This window comes from Diadema setosum, chromosome 1 (assembly GCF_964275005.1).
Source record: "Diadema setosum chromosome 1, eeDiaSeto1, whole genome shotgun sequence".
Lineage (NCBI taxonomy): Eukaryota > Metazoa > Echinodermata > Echinoidea > Diadematoida > Diadematidae > Diadema > Diadema setosum.
The window spans coordinates 47,237,179-47,256,504 of NC_092685.1; the positions used below are offsets into that span (position 1 = coordinate 47,237,179).

A 19,326-nucleotide genomic window follows, 5' to 3' on the forward strand; every position below is an offset into this window, starting at 1 on the left:
TATATAAAACACTCTTATTCATGACATACAGTAAAAAACAAATCATATTATTACATGTTAAACATCACGAACGCTTATTTGGAGAGGTGCATTCTTTAAAATATGATAACGCCAAGTGTATAGTAAATGGTCAGTAAGACTACAGAAGTTTGCTGGAATGAAAACTTGGATATTTGATTCTTCATTATAAGTCGAAGTCGTGTTGTTGTCGTTGTTGTTATCGCCGTAACATTAAAATCAAATCAAAATCTGTAAAATACATAATATCTTAGACTGTAATCAGGCACAATGGTCAGAACAACAGGTAACCAGTTGAACCAAAAAAAAGCAAACAAACAAACAAACGTAGCTCATCAACTTCATGTAGTGTTAGCAAACGCAATATTTGACACCTACACCGGCATGCCATATTTGATAGAGATCGTCGCCATTTTAACCAGCTGCTGCTCTCGGACTGGTCTATTGTTTCTGACTTTGACCTGGATAGGTTTAGGTGGCTTCTTGACGCGGGGTTTGGTCTCTTTCTTTGGAGGCGGCTTTTTAGGCTTTTCCTCTTCCTCTTCGTCTGAAAAAGAAATGCCAATTGGCGACGGTGCGATGATGTCATATTCAAAGTCTAATTTCACGTAGTTGAATCCGTAGTCGTCGGTAGATGCTGAACTGCGACGGCGGTCAATTGTTGAAATGTCGTGGGGGAAATTCACGGTAAACGGAGCTCGTTTTTCAAAGCCGGGTTCAGCGGAAGGGAAGACAATGTACTTGGTTTCCAAGAAAGGTGAGGATTCAGGGCTGACGTCCGAATCCGACTGGTCCGAGTCCAGCAGGCTATGGCTCTCCTGGGATTCTATGGACACCTCGGTTGACAGACTCATGCCGTCCCTCTCCCGGGATTTTTGCGACATGCGATCAGCCGGTTTCGAGATAGGGGGAAGCTTGGCGATGGAGGTAGGGGTCCCGCTGTCTATGGACATCGGTGTATCGCAAAGACAACCACTGTCGTCCTTTGAAGGCATTGTAAGGGCATTGTCCCCCCGCTCACTCCGAATAGGTTTCAGGACTCCTTTATTCATCGCAGGAAATTGTATCGAAGCTGTCCTATCGCCAATGCGAGGCATTGCAGCTTTGTCGTTGGTCAGCATCGGATCGTCCCCGCCGCCGATCTGGCGGCCAACCTCAAAGTCGAGATACGCTTCACCGAGATACTCGGACAATTTTCCCAGCAGTTTAGATATGCAGGAGTTGTGAAATTTGGGAACGTACAAGAGGGAGTCGTTATAGCAATCCGTTATCAAGTCAGCTAGGGTTGAATGTTTGGCATCTTCCCCCTCTGAGTAGAAACCACTCGAATGCGATTCAATTAAATCACCTCTCTCGCTTTGACTTCTTGTAAGTGTATGCCGTTCGTGCTCACTTTCGTCCTCAGGGCCTGTTTTACCATATAACCGAATGATTTCGATGTCATGTAATTCGCTTGCAAGTCGTTCCGGTAATTTGAAGCTACCCTCCCGAACCGGGATGACAGGCACGTCGTAAGCGGCAGCCACGGCCAGCTGATGAAGGCACGTTCCACTTGCCAGCACGCGCTCGTTCATGAGCAGAACGAAGGCATCTGCGTTTGCTATCGTGTGCGTTAGCTCAACAAACTCAGCCTCACTATGGAGCCTATCGGGGCCCGTTCGCACGAAGCAGTATGTCGACAAGGCTGTCACAATCTTTTCTCGAAACGATGGCAGGAGTGATGCTGACGACACACCGGATGACTTCCCTGGGGACTCTCCACTTTGCGGGAGTACATCGCAAACATAAATATAGCGCTCATTCGATACTGTATCATCTCTGCCATTATCTTTATCGCTGTTTACAGTCGACGGCAACTTCCCATGGTTGAAATGTCCAACTTTATCACCGCTCCGATGCTTTCTGCGACGGTTTCGATTATCCAAACGCGAGACGGGTATGTTTTGAAGTCTATCTCTCGGTGGCATGACATCAGATTCACTCACTGACCTTTTGATGGGAGGGAGGGGATTCTTTCCGGCGTCGAGACGTTCTAAGTTCACAAGCTGGGGATACTGCTCTAGCAGCGTCAAGAAGTGATCGATTTGGGGCTTGTGTCGGTTGATCCAGTCGACAGCGCCGTCTACCGTGGTCGGGCGCACGAGGTTTTGATTCAACTCGAACTGGGCATCGGACAAGCGATTTGGGGGTGGTTGAGGAGGACCCATTTTGCTCCCGGGGATCGGCGTCGTTGTCGATGATGACCATTCCGACGAGACCGACGACACTTGCTGGGCTTTCTGCGACAAGGGTTCCGCAGTTCTAGACGGAGCAGGGACCGGGGGCAATGGCTGGTTACGGCTAGGAAATGACATGAACCGGTTGAAAACGCACCAGTAAATACGTCAACTATAGACACTTTCGATTGTAGTTATATAACGTATTCCGTGTATACTGCAATAACTCGTATGTTCTTGTATCTCATCAATGCAGTAAGTGAACAGGATATGACTTGCCATCTACCGAAGATGGAATGCGATATTAAGAGTCTCGATGACCACCAACCAGTATAGATATATGCAAACTCAGACAGAATATCATGGCACACGCATCCAAATAAGATTCCTTTCCCTGCAAAGTCCGTGCATGGAAAAGCTCAATCACGTTGATTACTGAACAACGCCGGTTGGCGTGTATTCAGTTATAAGCCAGTACAGTAGAGGTTTCATTTAAAGAGTCCGCAGTGTGTGCGCATGATGCTGTGTTTACCGCTCAACGAGAAGGAATTCCATTTGCGGTGAAAGTGTGCGTGCGCCGTCGATATAAAGCGATAATTGAGGCCCCCGCCTCCGTATTTTCGCTTGGCGTTCGATACGCGTGCTTATGACGAGACAACAGAATCATGTTGCCAATAAACAAATCACACGTCATCCGTTGCCACGAGAAGCCAGAGAAGGCTGTATCATCTCTTCTTTCGTCAGCCAAGCGGCAGGTGAATTTGAGGAAAGCAAAGCCAGTCCAGATCGATCCATCTCTGCTAAAGTGTGTTATTTTATTGTCTTTTTCTGCTCTGGGTCTTCACTCACCTGCCGGCTAGGATCCCGTCGGTTTATTTTAAACCGAGGTATCTGATGGCGATTGTATTTAATAATACCAACGAATCTGCGGGTTTTATCACCAAGGTGCCGGTAGTAAAAGTCAGGCGGTGCAAAGAATATGCGTTACCTAGTAGACGCATAGAAATGCCAGACTTGCTCGTTTTCATTTATGCTAAAGTCTTGAATTAATTGATTAGTCCTTATAATGCTTGAGTCTTCCGGCGCTCCAAGGAAAAAGAAAAAGGCAACTACATTGGGACGAACGAACACATTCATGTAAGCCTTTAGTTGTCGATCGATTTACATATCTTCATAAAAGATGATAATGATAAAAACAGTTGATGAAATCTACTTATTTGAAATGAAAAAAAAAAATGATTTGCCGAATCGCTCTGTTATGGGCCATGGCGTGGAGGAATAAAACTTTATAACTGAGTAAACATCCCTCTTCAACACCGTCCCCCTCTCGGTCGCTTCGTTCCCTCGCCACTGACACCCCCCCCCCCCCCCCCCATTTCAAAATCCTGGATTCGCCCCTGTAATATTACCATGTACACGAGACATGGGATTCCCTATGTCTTTTCCCAATGTTTTTCAATTGAAAGTTCTTGCGTATTGTTTTTTCTTTTGGCATTATTGCCTTTGGAAGTGTCTCTGTCGGAGAAGGGAAAGAGAATTATAGATTTATGACGAGGTTTGTAATTGCACCTATCAGACCTACCATGGCTTCTCATGGAATTATCGTTGATTATTAACCTCAAATTGAAATAAGTCTCTGTCTTCTCTATCAATATTATCATAGTCGGAAGATTTTCCATAAAATCCTTGACGCTTTTGTTTTTAGAGCTGTATGTGGGGAAACGAAAATCGAGAGATGGCGTGCTTCTATTGCAGGAATCGCACGGTATGGAGTTTGGCATGTCAAGAACTATTCCTGCTGTCATGTTCGCGTCGTGTGTGTGTGGGTACGAACTGTGTGTGTGCGTGAGCGTTTGGGCGTGTGTTTTTCTCCGCAATGAAAGATTCTGCTGCTATCTGTTAAAGATAAAACACAGTTTTCATATGCCGGCAGAACTGTTGATTTTTTTTTTCGTTGTAATGCAACTGCACTGCACTCACCTGATCACCTTCCTCCAAGAGAGTTATGTCGTTGGATAGTCATTTTATGAGGCCTCCATCCATTTCAAGCTTAATCGCTTATGATTGGTGGTCTCCTGCATTCATTGATCTCTGTTGTTTACTGAAAAAATACTGTATATCTTATTTTATGTTTCTGTGTATCTACATTGCTCAATGCAATCACCTATGTGTATCTATTTAGGGTTATCGATTTATTTCACTGCACCTATTATTCTTTGTTCTTTGCACTTTTTGAAGTTTGTTTTCAAATTGCATCTGATTGAATGCAGAAATAAATCAAGCAAACAAATGTATGCATAATATGGAGAACACTGTGGTAATATCGTTTCACTAGGGTAACTGCGAAAATGCGAATTACTACCCAAAGCACAAAATCTCAGAGCATATCCAATCGTGGTTGCTACATGTAGTTTTCTAATTGAATACACCGATTACAATGTTTTAAGCCAAAGAGCAGGAGAATGTTATAGATTGCATAATTTTTCCCGTGATTATACACGTTGTACACAAAAATGTGTGCGCATATTACCGACCCTACCTCTCCCTCTTCCCTCCCCCCTCTTTATACATAATCCCTTTACCCTCTTAAAATGTGCATTAGAATGGGTAAAAAAGGGAAACCTAAAGGAATTTCAACAATTTTTATATACATCTCATGTAAAGTAAATGAATGAATGAATGAATGAATGAATGAATAGATAAATAAATAAATAAGTAAATAAATAAATAAATAAATAAATAAATAGATAAATAAATAACTAAATAAATAAATAATGAAATTAAGAATAGAAATACTCCAAAGCGTAAATCGACGTCTTTCTTATTCTCATATTCATGCAGCTCCTCCGCCTCTCAAAACATAGCAAATCACACACTACTGACTCCCTTCGATACGTTTTTCTTGCGTTACCTAGCCTTTCAACATAATCCATGTTTTCATGCTCTCACATTGATACGCCATGTTTTACACACAGACAACCACATACCTCCCCCCCCCACACACACACAAAAAAAAAAAAAATTGAGGAAATAGTTGAGATCTAAAAAAAAAAAAAGAAAGTGATCGAAATGAAACGTTGGACCTACCTTTTATTATGATCTCTTTGCGTTTGGATATCTCAACCATTTCAAAACTGATTTTCATCAAATAATTCCTGTAAGAATATTGTATTCCCTTTGATATCTCATATAAGGCCTAACTGGTTTCTAATTATCTCGCAAAAAGTTAATGTCTTTATCCCATCTCAACCAATACTATTCCCTCCCTTTAACCTCTACACAGAAACCGTATGCTATATATAGTATACGTGTATGTACACCTTTCCACATGTTCTGGGTTAGTTGTATGAATTTACAATACTACTCGTAATTCGATATTTTTTACTCGTTGTAATGGCACTGTATATGCATTGATATGTTTGTAAAACGAAATTGATGTGTAATGTTGCAATTTGTGTTCGTCATAGTTCTCCTAATTTGTAAGATCATTGTCTAATGCTCTTGGAAAAGTCAGTTTTGCTCATTTTTGTTTATATCGAGAGAGTTTATCAAGGTAAAGGTTTCATTTGATTTGCACTGTGTAATTTTGCATTGTGTAGTTGTTACTTTCTTTGTGGACATTTTCCTGAGAAAGGTTAAAACAGTTTAGAAGTTGAAGTTAGATTTTAAATCTATTAAGCCTTGATGTTTCCATGTGAATATACTAGTAGATGATATTTGAGCTTTGCATAGGTACGAGATATTGTGTTCCCCATCACGTCTGCACAGAGAGAAAGCTGGAAAGCCAATCAAATACATGGTGTGAGAGAGAGTAATCTCCCGGTGGCTATATATATATATATATATATATATATATATATATATATATATATATATATATATATATATATGTATGTATATATATATATATATATATATATATATATATATGATATAAATATGTGTATATATATATATATATATATATATATATATATATATATATATAGTTTTTGTGAAGGCTATCTTGTACAGAGTTATACTCGGTGCAAAGAACGTATAGTGAAATAACAAGAGTTAATAACTCACACATGTATTTTATTAGTGGTTTATCGATGCTTTATCACTACTCCACAAATCTAACGCAAACCATATGCGGTGTTATCATCAAGAAATTCTCTTTGTATGCTTGTTATATACACTCACAAGAAAAAAAAAAGATAATGAACACTTGATAAAAATCAATGTTTTATGTACTATATCAAAGGAAATTTAGCTATAAACCTGATAGGTCTATACAAAAGGAAACTTTACGCAAGGCACAATAGTAAGCATTGCAAAAGTGACACGTTGTCATTCATTTTCAAATGCATGCCCTTCAAGATAAAAATTATAACAAAAGACGAATTGAACACAATGAGAGACATAAATGAAATAGCAAAAAAAAAAGTTTCCCTTCTCTTATATCTCTTTATTGCCTCAAACAAAATCAAAGTGGAAAACTAAAGGGGGAAATAATAATCGCATGATAATTTACTGTTAACATCAACTTGAAATGGCATAGGGAGAAAAGCAACAAAGGGGATTTAATGGACAAAATGGTTAGACTTCATTCTTTTAATATATAAGGAATAAAATAATTCATACGTGAATTTTGCTTCTTCTCTAATGTCAATTGACTTTGGATTTGACAAAAGATTCTTCATTTTTTTCAGCCTTTCTCTATCTTTTGGGCTAGAAAGACGTTATACAAACCATAAGTTCATTTTTTAAAATTGATTCATTTTTCTCAAGTGTTAATTTCGTCTTTTGTTCTCATTGTTATATGGACCATTTACGCGAGAATGACAAGTTGTTCATTTTTGCAATTTTTACTTTTGTTCCTTGGAAGAGAAAAACAATTGTGTGCGGCATACAGTCTCCCTTTTTATTGACCTACGAGGTCACAATGAGAGACCTACGAGGTCAATAGCCTTTTAAATTACCTTTATTATGGCATATAATACATAAAATTTTAGCCAAATATTACACGAGAAGTATGAGTTGAAAAAAAAAATGTTCTTCTTTTTTTTTCTTTGGTGCCGAGCATATACCGGTATTTGTATATCCACATAATACATAGATACCGCACCCCCTCAATAATCAGCTTTGTAGGAACATTCACATGATCATCATTGTGCTTCAGTTCTTGTAGTGGAAAGTCATCATCTTAATCTTTGAAGGGCAAATGAAGTTGTACACGAGGAGCAAAGAGATAAAAAAACATGTATCATTGTCTATCTGCACTGCACCAGTATACCGTAGATCTGCTGTCATTCTCAAGCATTTGATCACAACGGAAACAAGCACAAACTGATAGAATTTTAAAACACATGACACTTTTCAGATTGCGAAGAGAAAAGAAAATGAAAGAGAGAAGACCATGTCGGGGGTCGAATTAGATACTGTCAATAACGTGGATAACGCTCTGGCTATTAAAGGCGATTGTTAGGGTGTAGTTGCCAAACGTCCAAGACCATAATTGTACACTCCACAATTCTTCCTCTCCAACGGCGGTCAATCCTAGTCGTCGCTCCAGGAGAAAGAAGATGTTGCCTCTTGTGCCCCACCCCCCACGCTTTCCGTTGTTGCTTCGCTCCAGCTGCCATCCGAGACGGAAGGTATTTCCGAACCTGTCGCCTCAAGATGAGCCTGAGTTGTGCCTCGTAGGTCAGGTTTGGGAGACATTGGCACAGCGTCCTCGCCCGAGGGCGTTATTCCACTATCCCAGGAAAAACTATCCGATTCGGTCGTGAATTGAGCCTCGGTTGTTCCACTGCTCCACGCAAAAGAAGATTCGCTAGCACTCTCTGAAGTATCATTACCCAAGGAGCTATAGGAGGATACGGCGTCGGGCTTTGGTGTTCTCTCTAGAATCGTGGAAAAAAAAAAGAGTAATCCATCATTTTCCCTCATTTAGACTTTTCATGTTCAATCAACTTCGGGAAATTGCCTGCACTCTTAATTGCAGAATAACATATATTTCCTTTTCTTTTCCTTCTTTACTTTTTGCCTGAATCCTGTGTTTAACGTATAGACATATGGAATGAAGCTCGTCTCGAATGCGTTGATGTATGCACACGCGTACTCACACCCGTCCATTATCGTATGCATATTATACATAACACACAAGTCATTTGTATCACTATCTAAGTATATAATGTGCATGTGTGAGTGTGTGTGTGTTTATGTATACTTAGATTACTTATGTTTTTATGTTTTATGCTCAGATGCATCTCATATCTGTGTTAATTTGAGGTTCATCTATAAAGTGAGTATTGACGGGGTATTAAGAACACGTACGCAACGGCAGTGGAAGAAGACAAGATATAACATTATAATTTTTTTTTCTATTTATGCACTTTCTCGATTCATTACTCGTTCTTTATTCCGAAGGTTCGTTAATCTGAAAATTAAACGAAGGTGCTTATTAGAGAATCTTTGCAATTACGAACCTTATTTCGCTTTCATGGTAACGAACCGCCGGAAAACATATTTTTTGTTATCCTTTCTCGGACTAAAGAACCTCCGGCATAACGAATCTTATTTCATTTTCAATATTACGAACCTTGGCAATAACGAACCTCATTTCATATTTTTGATTAACGGTTATTCGGAATAAGGAACTGTAACCCTATAGTTTACTGTCAAAATGATGATTAACATTTTCAGGAAAATCGGACTAAAAATAAATCTCCGGACGTTATGACCAAATTGAATCAACCCCTTACTTCATTATGAACACAGAGAAGTTTTATGAAGATGAGAATATGTGTTCTTGAGTTATCATTTTATGTCCCTTATGACCAATAAGACATTTGACTTTGACCTCATGACCCAAAAATGTAATTATTTCTTTCTTCCCATATTATGATTGAACACAACCTGAAAATTCTCTCGAATTCGTACATCGGTTCCCATGCTATCTTGTTCACAGCAACGGCGTAAATCCATACTGAGGAGTGGGGGGGATGGTCACCATCGCCACGATTACAAGCCCATAACCGGACCGGCGCAGCCTTTTTTTTTTTTTTTGGGGGGTGGGGGGGAGAAGCTTTGTGCCCTCTCCCCCCCCCCCCCCCCACACACACACTTTACAGGGATCGGATGCCCCACTCTTTTGCATGAAATATAAAGTGGGAAAAAAATGGCAGCAACAACATAAAGACTTTTTGTTCTTGTTGCTTTTTTTTTTTTTTTTTTTTTTTGCTTGTCAGACGACTTTCGGCGGAAAATCAGACCTTAAAAGTATGAAAACATTTTTTTTTTTTTTTTTTTGGGGGGGGGGGGGAATATCTGTGAGAGGGAGCGGAACGACCGAACGGGGGAAGGGTGTGTATGGGAGGGGGGGGGGTATCCCTCTCCCACACGAGGAAGATTTTGCATTTTCAGACCTGAAATTCAGCGATCTGGTGCTCACTTGTGGTGAAAAATTTGTTTTCTTTTCTTTAAAAAAACAATAACAAAATGAAATATTCACAATATATTATTGAATGACAAAATCGTGGCATTTCAGCTCTTGCTGTGCGACATCACTGTGAAGGCCTACTAAATAATGGGGCCTATCATCGGCGTAGACAGGATTTGATCTTAGGAGGAGCGGTTATGTGAGGGAACGAATCAAGCGAGGGGGGGAGGGTATGGTAGGGGGGTTTCCCCCTCCTACGGTGAAATCTCTTTGCGTTGAAAAGTTTGACATTTTTCAGTCCAAAAACTGCCGTTTGTAGCTACACAATATATTCTTCGCTTTGGAAATTAAGGGGGGCACACCAGGCGCAACTGCTGTCAATCACTGGCAGCAACATCAGGAGAATGGCATAGCGATTAAATGCGAGCGAGCGGAGCGAGCGAGCATGAAAATTTTAACATTTTACAGTCTAAAAACTGCCGTTTGTAACTATACTTTTTCGCTTTGGAAATTAAAGGGGGCCGCATCAGGCGCAACTGCTGGCAATTACTGGCAGCAACATCAGGAGAATGGCATAGCAGTTAAATGCGAGCGAGCGGGGCGAGCGAGCTTGAAAATTTTGACATTTTACAGTCCAAAGACTGCCGTTTGTGGCTGTATTTTTTCGCTTTGGAAATTATGGGGGCACACCGGGCGCAACTGCCGGCAATCGGGCAGCAACATCAGAATGGCATAACGATTAAATGCGAGCGAGCGAAGCGAGTGAGCTTGAAAATTTTGATATTTTACAGTCCCACATGTCCTTTGTGGCTGTACTAGTATTTTTTCGCTTTGGAAATTAAGGGGGGGGGGGCGCACCGGGCGAAAACTGCTGGCAATTACTGGCAGCAACATCAGGAGAATGGCATAATGATTAAATGCGAGCGAGCGAAGCGAATGAGCTTAAAGATTTTGACATTTTCCAGTCCCAAAAACTGTCGCTTGTGGCTGTATTTTTTCGCTTTGGAAATTAAGGGGGCGCACCGGGCGAAAACTGCTGGCAATTACTGGCAGCAACATCAGGAGAATGGAATAATAATTAAATGCGAGCGAGCGAAGCGAGCGAGCTTCAAAAATTTGACATTTTACAGTCCCCAAACTGCCGTTTGTAGCTATATTTTTCGTTTGGGAAATTAAGGGGGGCGCACCTGCTCACAATCACTGGCAGCAACATCAGGAGAATGGCATAGCGATTAAATGCGAGCGAGCGGAGCGAGCGAGCTTGAAAAATTTGACATTTTACAGTCTAAAAACTGCCGTTTGTAGCTATACTTTTTCGCTTTGGAAATTTAGGGGGCACACCGAGTGCAACTGCCGGCAATTACTGGCAGCAACATCAGGAGAATGGCATAGCGGTTAAATGCGAGCGAGCGGAGCGAGCGAGCTTGAAAATTTTGACATTTTACAGTCCAAAGACTGCCGTTTGTGGCTGTATTTTTTCGCTTTGGAAATTAAGGGGGCACACCGGGCGCAACTGCCGGCAATTACTGGCAGCAACATCAGGAGAATGGCATACTGATTAGATGCTAGCGAGCGAAGCGAGTGAGCTTGAACATTTTGACATTTTCCAGTCCTAGAAACTGTCGTTTGTAGCTATATTTTCGCCTTGGAAATTAAGGGAGGCGCACCGGGTGCACCTGCTGTCAATCACTGGCAGCAACATCAGGAGAATGGCATAGCAGTTAAATGCGAGCGAGCGGAGCGAGCGAGCTTTAAAATTTTAAAATTTTACACTCCAAAAACTGCCGTTTGTAGCTATATTTTTCGCTTTTGTTTGTCCCACTTTTATTTGAGAACCATCCCCCCCCCCCCATCGACGCCTCTATACATATTAGGTTGCTTTTGTTAAGTGAAAGATCTGCTGCGCACTCTTTGATAAATTAGGGAATATACGTCTATGTCAAAAGTGTACAAAGTTTATCCCTTATCCTGTATAGCGGACCTTTTGCATGTTGCAATACAACGATCTGGTGCATAGTTCTGGCGATATTTGGACAATTTTCCATTAAGAAAGTTCGAGATTTGTCCTCATCTCGGGAATTGCTTGGGGGATAAATGATTTGTCTGTCTAAACACTTCCTTTGGGGCGGGGCAAATGCCCCTTTGCCCCCCATAGATTCGACGTCCCTGATCTTCCCTTGGTATGCCCATAGATGTATCCTGACTGAGTCATCAGTCACTGTCGTTTCTCAGGAATGATTCAGGAAATGGAGGGGATTCAATTATGGCGATAAAGTTGTTGTTATTGTTTGTTTGTATGTTTTCGTACATATTTTGCAGATGGTCCCCAATTACTCGCGTCATAGCATGTTTACATGTAGGCCTATACTATTTGACGTTGTCAACGCCTGAGCCATACCTTACAGTGTATGTCGATGTTACTTTCTTCGCGAGCGAGCGAAGCGAGCGAGCGCTTGAGAAAATTATACATTTTCCTACAAGATAGAATACTGTTCAGCTCTGTTACCTGTCTGAAGGCCGGCGTACAAACGTCATGCAATATGCCAAAATTGATACAATCACATTTCTGCTTCCTCCATTTTTCCCCTCAAAATTCAGGGGGGGATGATTGTAAAGGCCATCCCCCCCTCCTCCATTTCAGGGGGGGATATATCCCCCCCATCCCCCCCGGGATTTACGCCCATGGTTCACAGACAAACAGACAGACTAACAAACAGAAAAAAAAAATTATCTCCATCGGACTCAGGTTCCACCTAGCCTATGTGGCGGGGAAATTGGATGAGGTGAGTATGCATGCAGGTTATGATCTCACGATTCTCCCAATGTTAGTCGGTTTACAAAAGTAAAGCCAAGAAGAAAGGTGATTGGTCAATATTTTTACAACTAACCCCTTCTCTCTTTAAGTCGTAATTGCTCGATTTTTATTTTGCTTTTCTTTTTTTTTTTGCAACACAAACATTATTTAAGAATAAATGCTGATCAAAGCGAATCTGCGGCCTCTATGTTCAAGTAACTCTTGAACAAAGTATAGAATGGACAATTTCATATGCGATTTAAGGTTTTTTTAATGTGTGAGATTCCTGGAAGATATCTATAAGAACATTGAAAAGTGAAGTGAAGCATAAGGAAAGTGTTATCCAGATTTTAATAAGGAGGGATCAGTTTGTCTACAGGGGAGCAGTGAACTTATTAAGCCACATCAGCCTGGTCATAACCTACGCTTAAAGTAAGGGGAAACAAATCTCCGCTCTGAAATATAGGTGGATTGCAAGACATTAGGTGACGGAATTTTTTGTAAGTATGGCAGCAGAATGATGGAAAAATCTCCCCCTCATTAATGACCATAGTTTAGATTTCCACAAATTCAATATCTGTGCTTATAAACAACAACAACAACAACAACAACAACAAAACTTCACAATTTTACTTCCTAATTCCTAATTATGTTTCTGTTGTGTGAAATAATATTTGCATGGTTTTTGTAATTACTGTACATACAAGCATATAGAGACTTATCTTACGGTATTATGTGTTTCTAATAATTGACTGTTATTTTAATTAGTGTTGATGTAAAGGGTTACAACAATAATATGGTGGTTTCCTCTCTGTTGGTTTTATTTAGTTCATTTTGTTTCGTTTGGTAATGTGTTGCGTTATCTTTGAGAGGACAGGATGGGCTTCCTGAATTGAAGTGAAATGAAACCTTTTTTAAGTGAAATGTGCACAAAGTTCATTTTATGAGCAGGAAATGAAAGGGGCACACAAAGGATTAGTGGTTTGAATATACCTCCGCATCTTTCCATCCTACACGTCTCCGATTCCAGGTTGGACCCGGAGCAGGGCAGTGCGTTGGGCGCTGCCGTCGGGAACACACACGTCCGCCGACGGTATCGGTAGGCCTGTAGTCTGCACGCTTTAGCCCTACATTCACCCCACTCCGTCCAGGTCGACCATTCGGCACGCGCTATAGCAAGACAAGCATTGTCAGCAGTTAAGCATGTAGCGAATGGATATCATATAGTTGAAAACGTTAAGGAGTCACAAATTTGTCTCCCTATACAGTATGTAGTCACTCCTTAATGTAGTGATAATAAGCATGTGCTTAGTAGTGTCTCCTAAGGTGACGTCCAAAGATTATTATATACGTATATTATTGGGTGTGAAACTATTCTGTTTTTCATGAATGATTCCGTCAATTTTTCGTTTTGGCTAACTCCTGACGGGGTATCGCCGTTTCTATGGACCATTCTCTCGGTATTCCGTTAATATGAGTGAGCGAGGTCACCGATGCAGAGTTCTTGGCTTCTTCTGAAAATAATTTTCCATACGTGAGATGTGAGTAAAGAAAAACAAAACGGTGCATACCTTTCTGATTTTGAAATTGTCATTCCTCTTACTGTTTCGTCTTTTCTTGGAAAAAAAAATAGTTTCTCCCGGTGAATTGAACCCGGGGCTTGGTGTGGAATGACAACGCGTTAACCATTTAACCACGGAGATTGTTATTCATAAACCCCCCCCCCCCCATATATAAAAAAAAAAAGAGGATGGAAAGGGTTGAAAAGTTTGTCCGTTGGGAAATCGAACTTGGGTCTGCCTGAACAGCTATGAAGTCTCCGTCGCCGAGCGAGTAAGACGTTGGCGCTGAATGCCAATGACCCGCGTTCGATTCCCGGCAGAGACCATTTTTAAACTCTTGCATTTTTTTTCACGATACAACACCATAATGGGAAAGCGCTCGAACACATCCTTATTTGGTTTTACCTGGACACGCCCTCCTATTGGGACAGGGCCCTGTTTCACGTCTTGGCCCTTGACAGTTTTGCCCGCCATATCGAGGAGGTGGATTGAAGCAGAACCGAGACCGTGCCCTGATGGCGTCGTTGCCGCAGGATTTCGAACAAGTGCTCCACCGTGACCAGCTAGTCCAACCCCCGTCGACTGCAGCGTGCGTGGAGACAAAATAAACATTTTATTTTATGCTAATTGCAGATTTTTTCACAAATCCTGGAAGATGACTATACATGGTACCGAACATACTGTACATATTATGTAATACATGTGTTACTACTTGTAGTATATAATATAAGCTTTTTACGCCTCGCACACAATACAACTGAGAGGACGCTAAACTGTATCTCTAAATGTTAATGAAACGACTGTCTACAACCGTCAAGAGGAGCACAGAATGAAGGTGAATAGAAAGACGAAAACAGTGGCGGATGCAGAAGGGGGCACCGGGCGCGCGTCCCATCTTCATATTTTTTTTAAAACAAAGAAATACAAAGAAAAATGGGGAGGGGGCGTGCGCTTCCTATAAATTTAATATCAAGCAATATTTTAACATTTTTACAATATAAAGTTCATAAACAACATGGGGCAAAATGTAAGAATGTTTAAATTCATACAGAAGTGGAAAAGTGAGCAAAGAAAATGGGATTCCATCGGGATTCGAACCCGAGACCTCCGGATTGCTAGACCGGTGCTCTACCGACTGAGCTATAGAAAGCCCTAGTACAGTGTTCGTCCCAGAAACCCTTAATTCTCAATGCTCGGGTGGTCAGAAGCTATATCAGTGTGTTTGTGTGTGACACACACGCACACACTTGAACCTGGCATAAACCCGAAGGATAATTCAACTTGGGGATAAATGCGAGGGATCACCGAAGTGATGCAGCTTTTTGAGTTTGTAACAAATACAGAAATTACAAACGAAAACAGTGGCGGATCCAGAAGGGTGAACCGGCTGCGCGTCCCATCTTTATCATTAAAAATTGATAATAATAATAAAATAAAATAAAATAAAAAAATGGGGAGGGGGCATGCGCCCCGCCCTTTCAATTTTGTAAAGGCGCCTCCCCTTAACATGAATTCCTGGATCCGCCCCTAATATATATTGCCTTTTCAAAATGATATTGGTTTGTTTGCTTCTTTACTTCAGGAGGGAACTTTAATTCTTCACTTTCCATAAATTTGATATCAAGCAATATTTTACAACATTTTACAACATAAAGTTCATGAACAGCATGGGACAAAATGTAAGAATGTATGAATTCATACAGAAACTAGAGCACTCGAAATCGAGGACATGTATCCCCCGAACCCGTCTCCCATACCCCATCTGGATTACTTTTAAGGCCAGAATGCTGTATAATATGGCAACTGTCGCAGGATACAATAAAATTCGACGAGAAATGAGGCTAGTATAATATAGCACATACAAGGAATATGACACGTCATCCTATGAAAGTTTGAACAATGAGAGCACTGGCAATGAAAACTTTTGTTACCTAGAATAACTCCCCATAAACCTCCATAGCAAGTTTGAATAAAATCCGACAAGAAATGTGGCTTATACAGCATATACAAGAAATGTGACATGGCCTCCAAGTCGGAACACTGAGGGCGCCGTCACCACAAACTGTTGTGTCCTTCATGTGGAATGACCACCCATAAACCTCTTTACCAAGTCTGAGTAAAATCCAGTAACAATCAAGTTATTGCCTTAATAAGCATGCATTTTTGCAAATTTTGACATGGTAAGGGTGACCTTTGACCCTAAAAAAAGTGGAACAGTGAGGGCAGCATTATCAATAGGTATAGGTGTATAGATTTGACTATGATACATTTACATACCAAATTTGGAAAAGAAAAATGGTCGAGAAACAAGGCCAGCGTCGCACACACAAGCAGACCCTTTTAAATTTACCTTTTTCATGTATAAAAACGGAACAAGCGAGGGCGCTACCACCAAAAACAATGTAGGCATCTTCATGTTACTATAATGCACCTTTTTGCCAAATTTGAAGAAAATCTGATAAAAAAAAATGTGGCTGATAGAGCACAGACGAGAAATGTGCATGGGCATCCAAGTCGAAACACTGAGTGCGCCGTCACCACAAACTGTACAGTTGTGTCCTTCATGTAGAATGACCACCCATACATCTCCTTACCATGTCTGAATAAAATCCATTGAGTAACAATCAAGTTATTGCATAAATAAGCACTTCTGCAAATTTTGACATGATTAGGGTGACCTTTGACCCTGTAAAAGCTCGAACAGTGAAGGCAGCATTATCAATAGGTATAGGTGTATAGTGTATAGTTTTGACTATGATACATTTACATACCAAATTTGAAACAAATCGGTCGAGAAACAAGGCCAGCGTCGCACACACAAGCAGACTCTATTAGATTTACCTTTTTTTTTGTATAAAGATGGAAAACAGGCGAGGGCGCCATCACCAAAAACAATAGGCTTCCTCGTCTTACCATAATACACCTTCATGCCAAATTTGAAGATGATCGAAAAAGAATTGCAGCCAGTAGAACCGCAGCGCTCACAAGAAAATCTCTGCGGCGGACGCGGCGGACGCGGCGGACGCGGACGCGTCGCAACGAGGCCAAATCCATAGTATCCACTGAACTCTGTTCGGGGGATACAATTACAAACGATAACTAAAAGCAAAATTACTTAGGTAGACTTGAGTTGATCTAATATCATGAGGGAAGGTAGGCATCGGTATTGACACTTAAAAAAGAAGTGAAGATGGCCGCCATATCAAACACGGCTTGAAGAAATGGCCAACCTTATTACTGTTCATAACAGTGGTGTACAGGAGAGCTGCATGAATCATGTAAATGAGGATTGAGGTTCTGAATTGTAGAAACATTAAATAGTATCGCGCAGTCGATGCATTACATATCATTTTGTGCGGGGGAAAATTAACTTAGTGTAGATCTGTCAACCATCCACTTTGCTTCGCTGTTGCTCTTAAAATTCACAAGGAGAATTTCTTAAAATTCACAAGGAGAATTTATATAAAACAAATATACCAGGCCATTGTTCGAAGTTCTGGTTAAACTACATTTCTTCGGTGACTTCAATAACACTGTTTAAGTCACCTCATGCACATAGATCCTCTCAGGCCTGGTATATTTATATATTGATGTCGGTGTATACCCATGAGACCACCAATGTTCTGACAAATCTCACATGGCATCAGATAGGTATTGCTGCGAATCCGGGATGTGAGCTTCGGAAATAAAATTCACTATCAGCATGATCAGCGAGAGAGGAAAAAAAAAACCGCTTCAAATTGACCTATACAGAATTGAATTGATCATTGGGACAGCTATATGTACATGTCTGTAATTTTATGCAAATACTTAAAAATGTAGGAGGGAGTTGATTACTTGGGCAGTGACGGAGGAAGCATAACTTGGTGTCCAGTATGTCCTCGAGGCCGCAACGACGACCTATGGGATGTTGGGGACAACTGCGTTCTCTCAGCTGAAAGCCATCGCCACAGGTCCGGCTGCACTCCGTGAAATTACTCCACTCTCCGAAACCTGCATAGGAAAGAACATTGTACTGACCAAGCCAACACAGTGAATTATTTTGCACTTCATGCATTTTCATACGTAATTATAATCAACCCTTTAATCTCCTTCAGGTGATTTTGCAGCAGAATTTTATCATTGTGTATTCGTAAGATTAGCCAGGTAGTGGATATTTCCGCTTTTAATTTTATCACTGTCTGTGTTTGATAAAACAAATATGACGGGAGTGACACGACATTTGCTCCTGCAACATTTGCTCCGGTCTTCAAGTTTCTGATCACCGGACAGGCGTCATCTCCGCTAGACCACCGAGCTTTCGCCCGACAGCAAGTGTTGGTTCTAATCCTTACAGCTGTCTCAGCGGGTACTGAGGTCGTAGGTTCGAATCCTGCTCGAGTAATTGTACGCCCATTATTTTTTTTTTTATCATGGCTACTACTAAAACATTGATCAATTAAGTGCTTATTTACGTCGATGTAGGGCAATTTGTCAATTAGTTGCAAGTAGTGCATCACTTTGTAAATTAACTGACGTTTGATAGGCTTTTTTTTTTCAAGTCTGCCAGGAGCTCGACAAAACACGAGACTTGTTGCCATCCTCTCTCGCTTTCCACACCCTCCCAGTAGACACTGTATTCAAAAGTAAGATTAAGATTATTTTGATATGTCTATACACACATTCATATTTATGAATGAATTAAGGATAAACAATATCTAACTGAGCTAGTACCACCGAGAAATGTGTTGTAATAGCACATTCAATTTCGCGAGGGCGCCAAATGTGCAAGTATTTTAAGACCGAAATGAGGATAACACTATCGTGATAACATTCATCGAAAGGAGAGCTCACCTCTCGCAGAAGTGGACTTGCATGTGACGAAAATCACCAATGCAGCCAGGCACGCTTTGCCCGGTAACGTCATTGTTCCGTCCGTCAGAATGTTCCGATGCAGCCGTTTTCGACTTAGTAATGTTTCGCTTCAAACTTTACGAAGTGACGTGGACTTGGCTGACGATCGTGAGCAAGAGTGTTTCCCTCAGTGACTACGCACCACCAACTATAGTACCACATCAACTTCGACCTGTCCCAGCAGATTTACTTTCCCGTGCACTGTCGTCGAGTTCCGGCGTTTATCTGTTTATTGTATGGCGCTCATGTTATATCCGGTTCAACTACACACACACACACACACACACGAATTCGCACTCACACAAAGGAGTCTAATACAAAATGTGGAAAAAAATACACAACAATACATTATCTAGCATAAGATCTATGTTCAGTTTTACTCAAATTTCCCCCAAATGATGTAATGAAGAAAGGTTC

The 19,326-nt window shown here is 40.9% G+C and overlaps 1 protein-coding gene across 1 annotated transcript; it reads right to left on the reverse strand.

Annotated features, from left to right (window-relative positions):
* Positions 1-6,349: 6,349 nt before the first annotated feature.
* On the reverse strand, positions 6,350-19,028 carry LOC140236652 (thrombospondin-2-like). Its single transcript, XM_072316574.1, has 5 exons — positions 18,850-19,028; positions 17,854-18,009; positions 14,422-14,598; positions 13,448-13,624; positions 6,350-8,122 (listed from the first exon to the last, which is right to left on the reverse strand). The coding sequence occupies exons 1-5, from the start codon at positions 18,920-18,922 to the stop codon at positions 7,776-7,778; spliced, it is 930 nt and encodes a 309-aa protein (XP_072172675.1). The 5' UTR covers positions 18,923-19,028; the 3' UTR covers positions 6,350-7,775.
* Positions 19,029-19,326: the final 298 nt, after the last annotated feature.

Excerpts from the sequence above, each read along its gene's own strand:
- LOC140236652 (XM_072316574.1), bottom strand. The coding sequence starts at position 18,922 with ATGACGTTACCGGGCAAAGCGTGCCTGGCTGCATTGGTGATTTTCGTC. Across the intron at positions 14,599-17,853 it reads CTTCCTCCGTCACTGCCCAA|TCGACGGGGGTTGGACTAGC; the intron begins GTAATCAACTCC and ends CGCACGCTGCAG. Across the intron at positions 13,625-14,421 it reads CAATAGGAGGGCGTGTCCAG|CGCGTGCCGAATGGTCGACC; the intron begins GTAAAACCAAAT and ends GTCTTGCTATAG.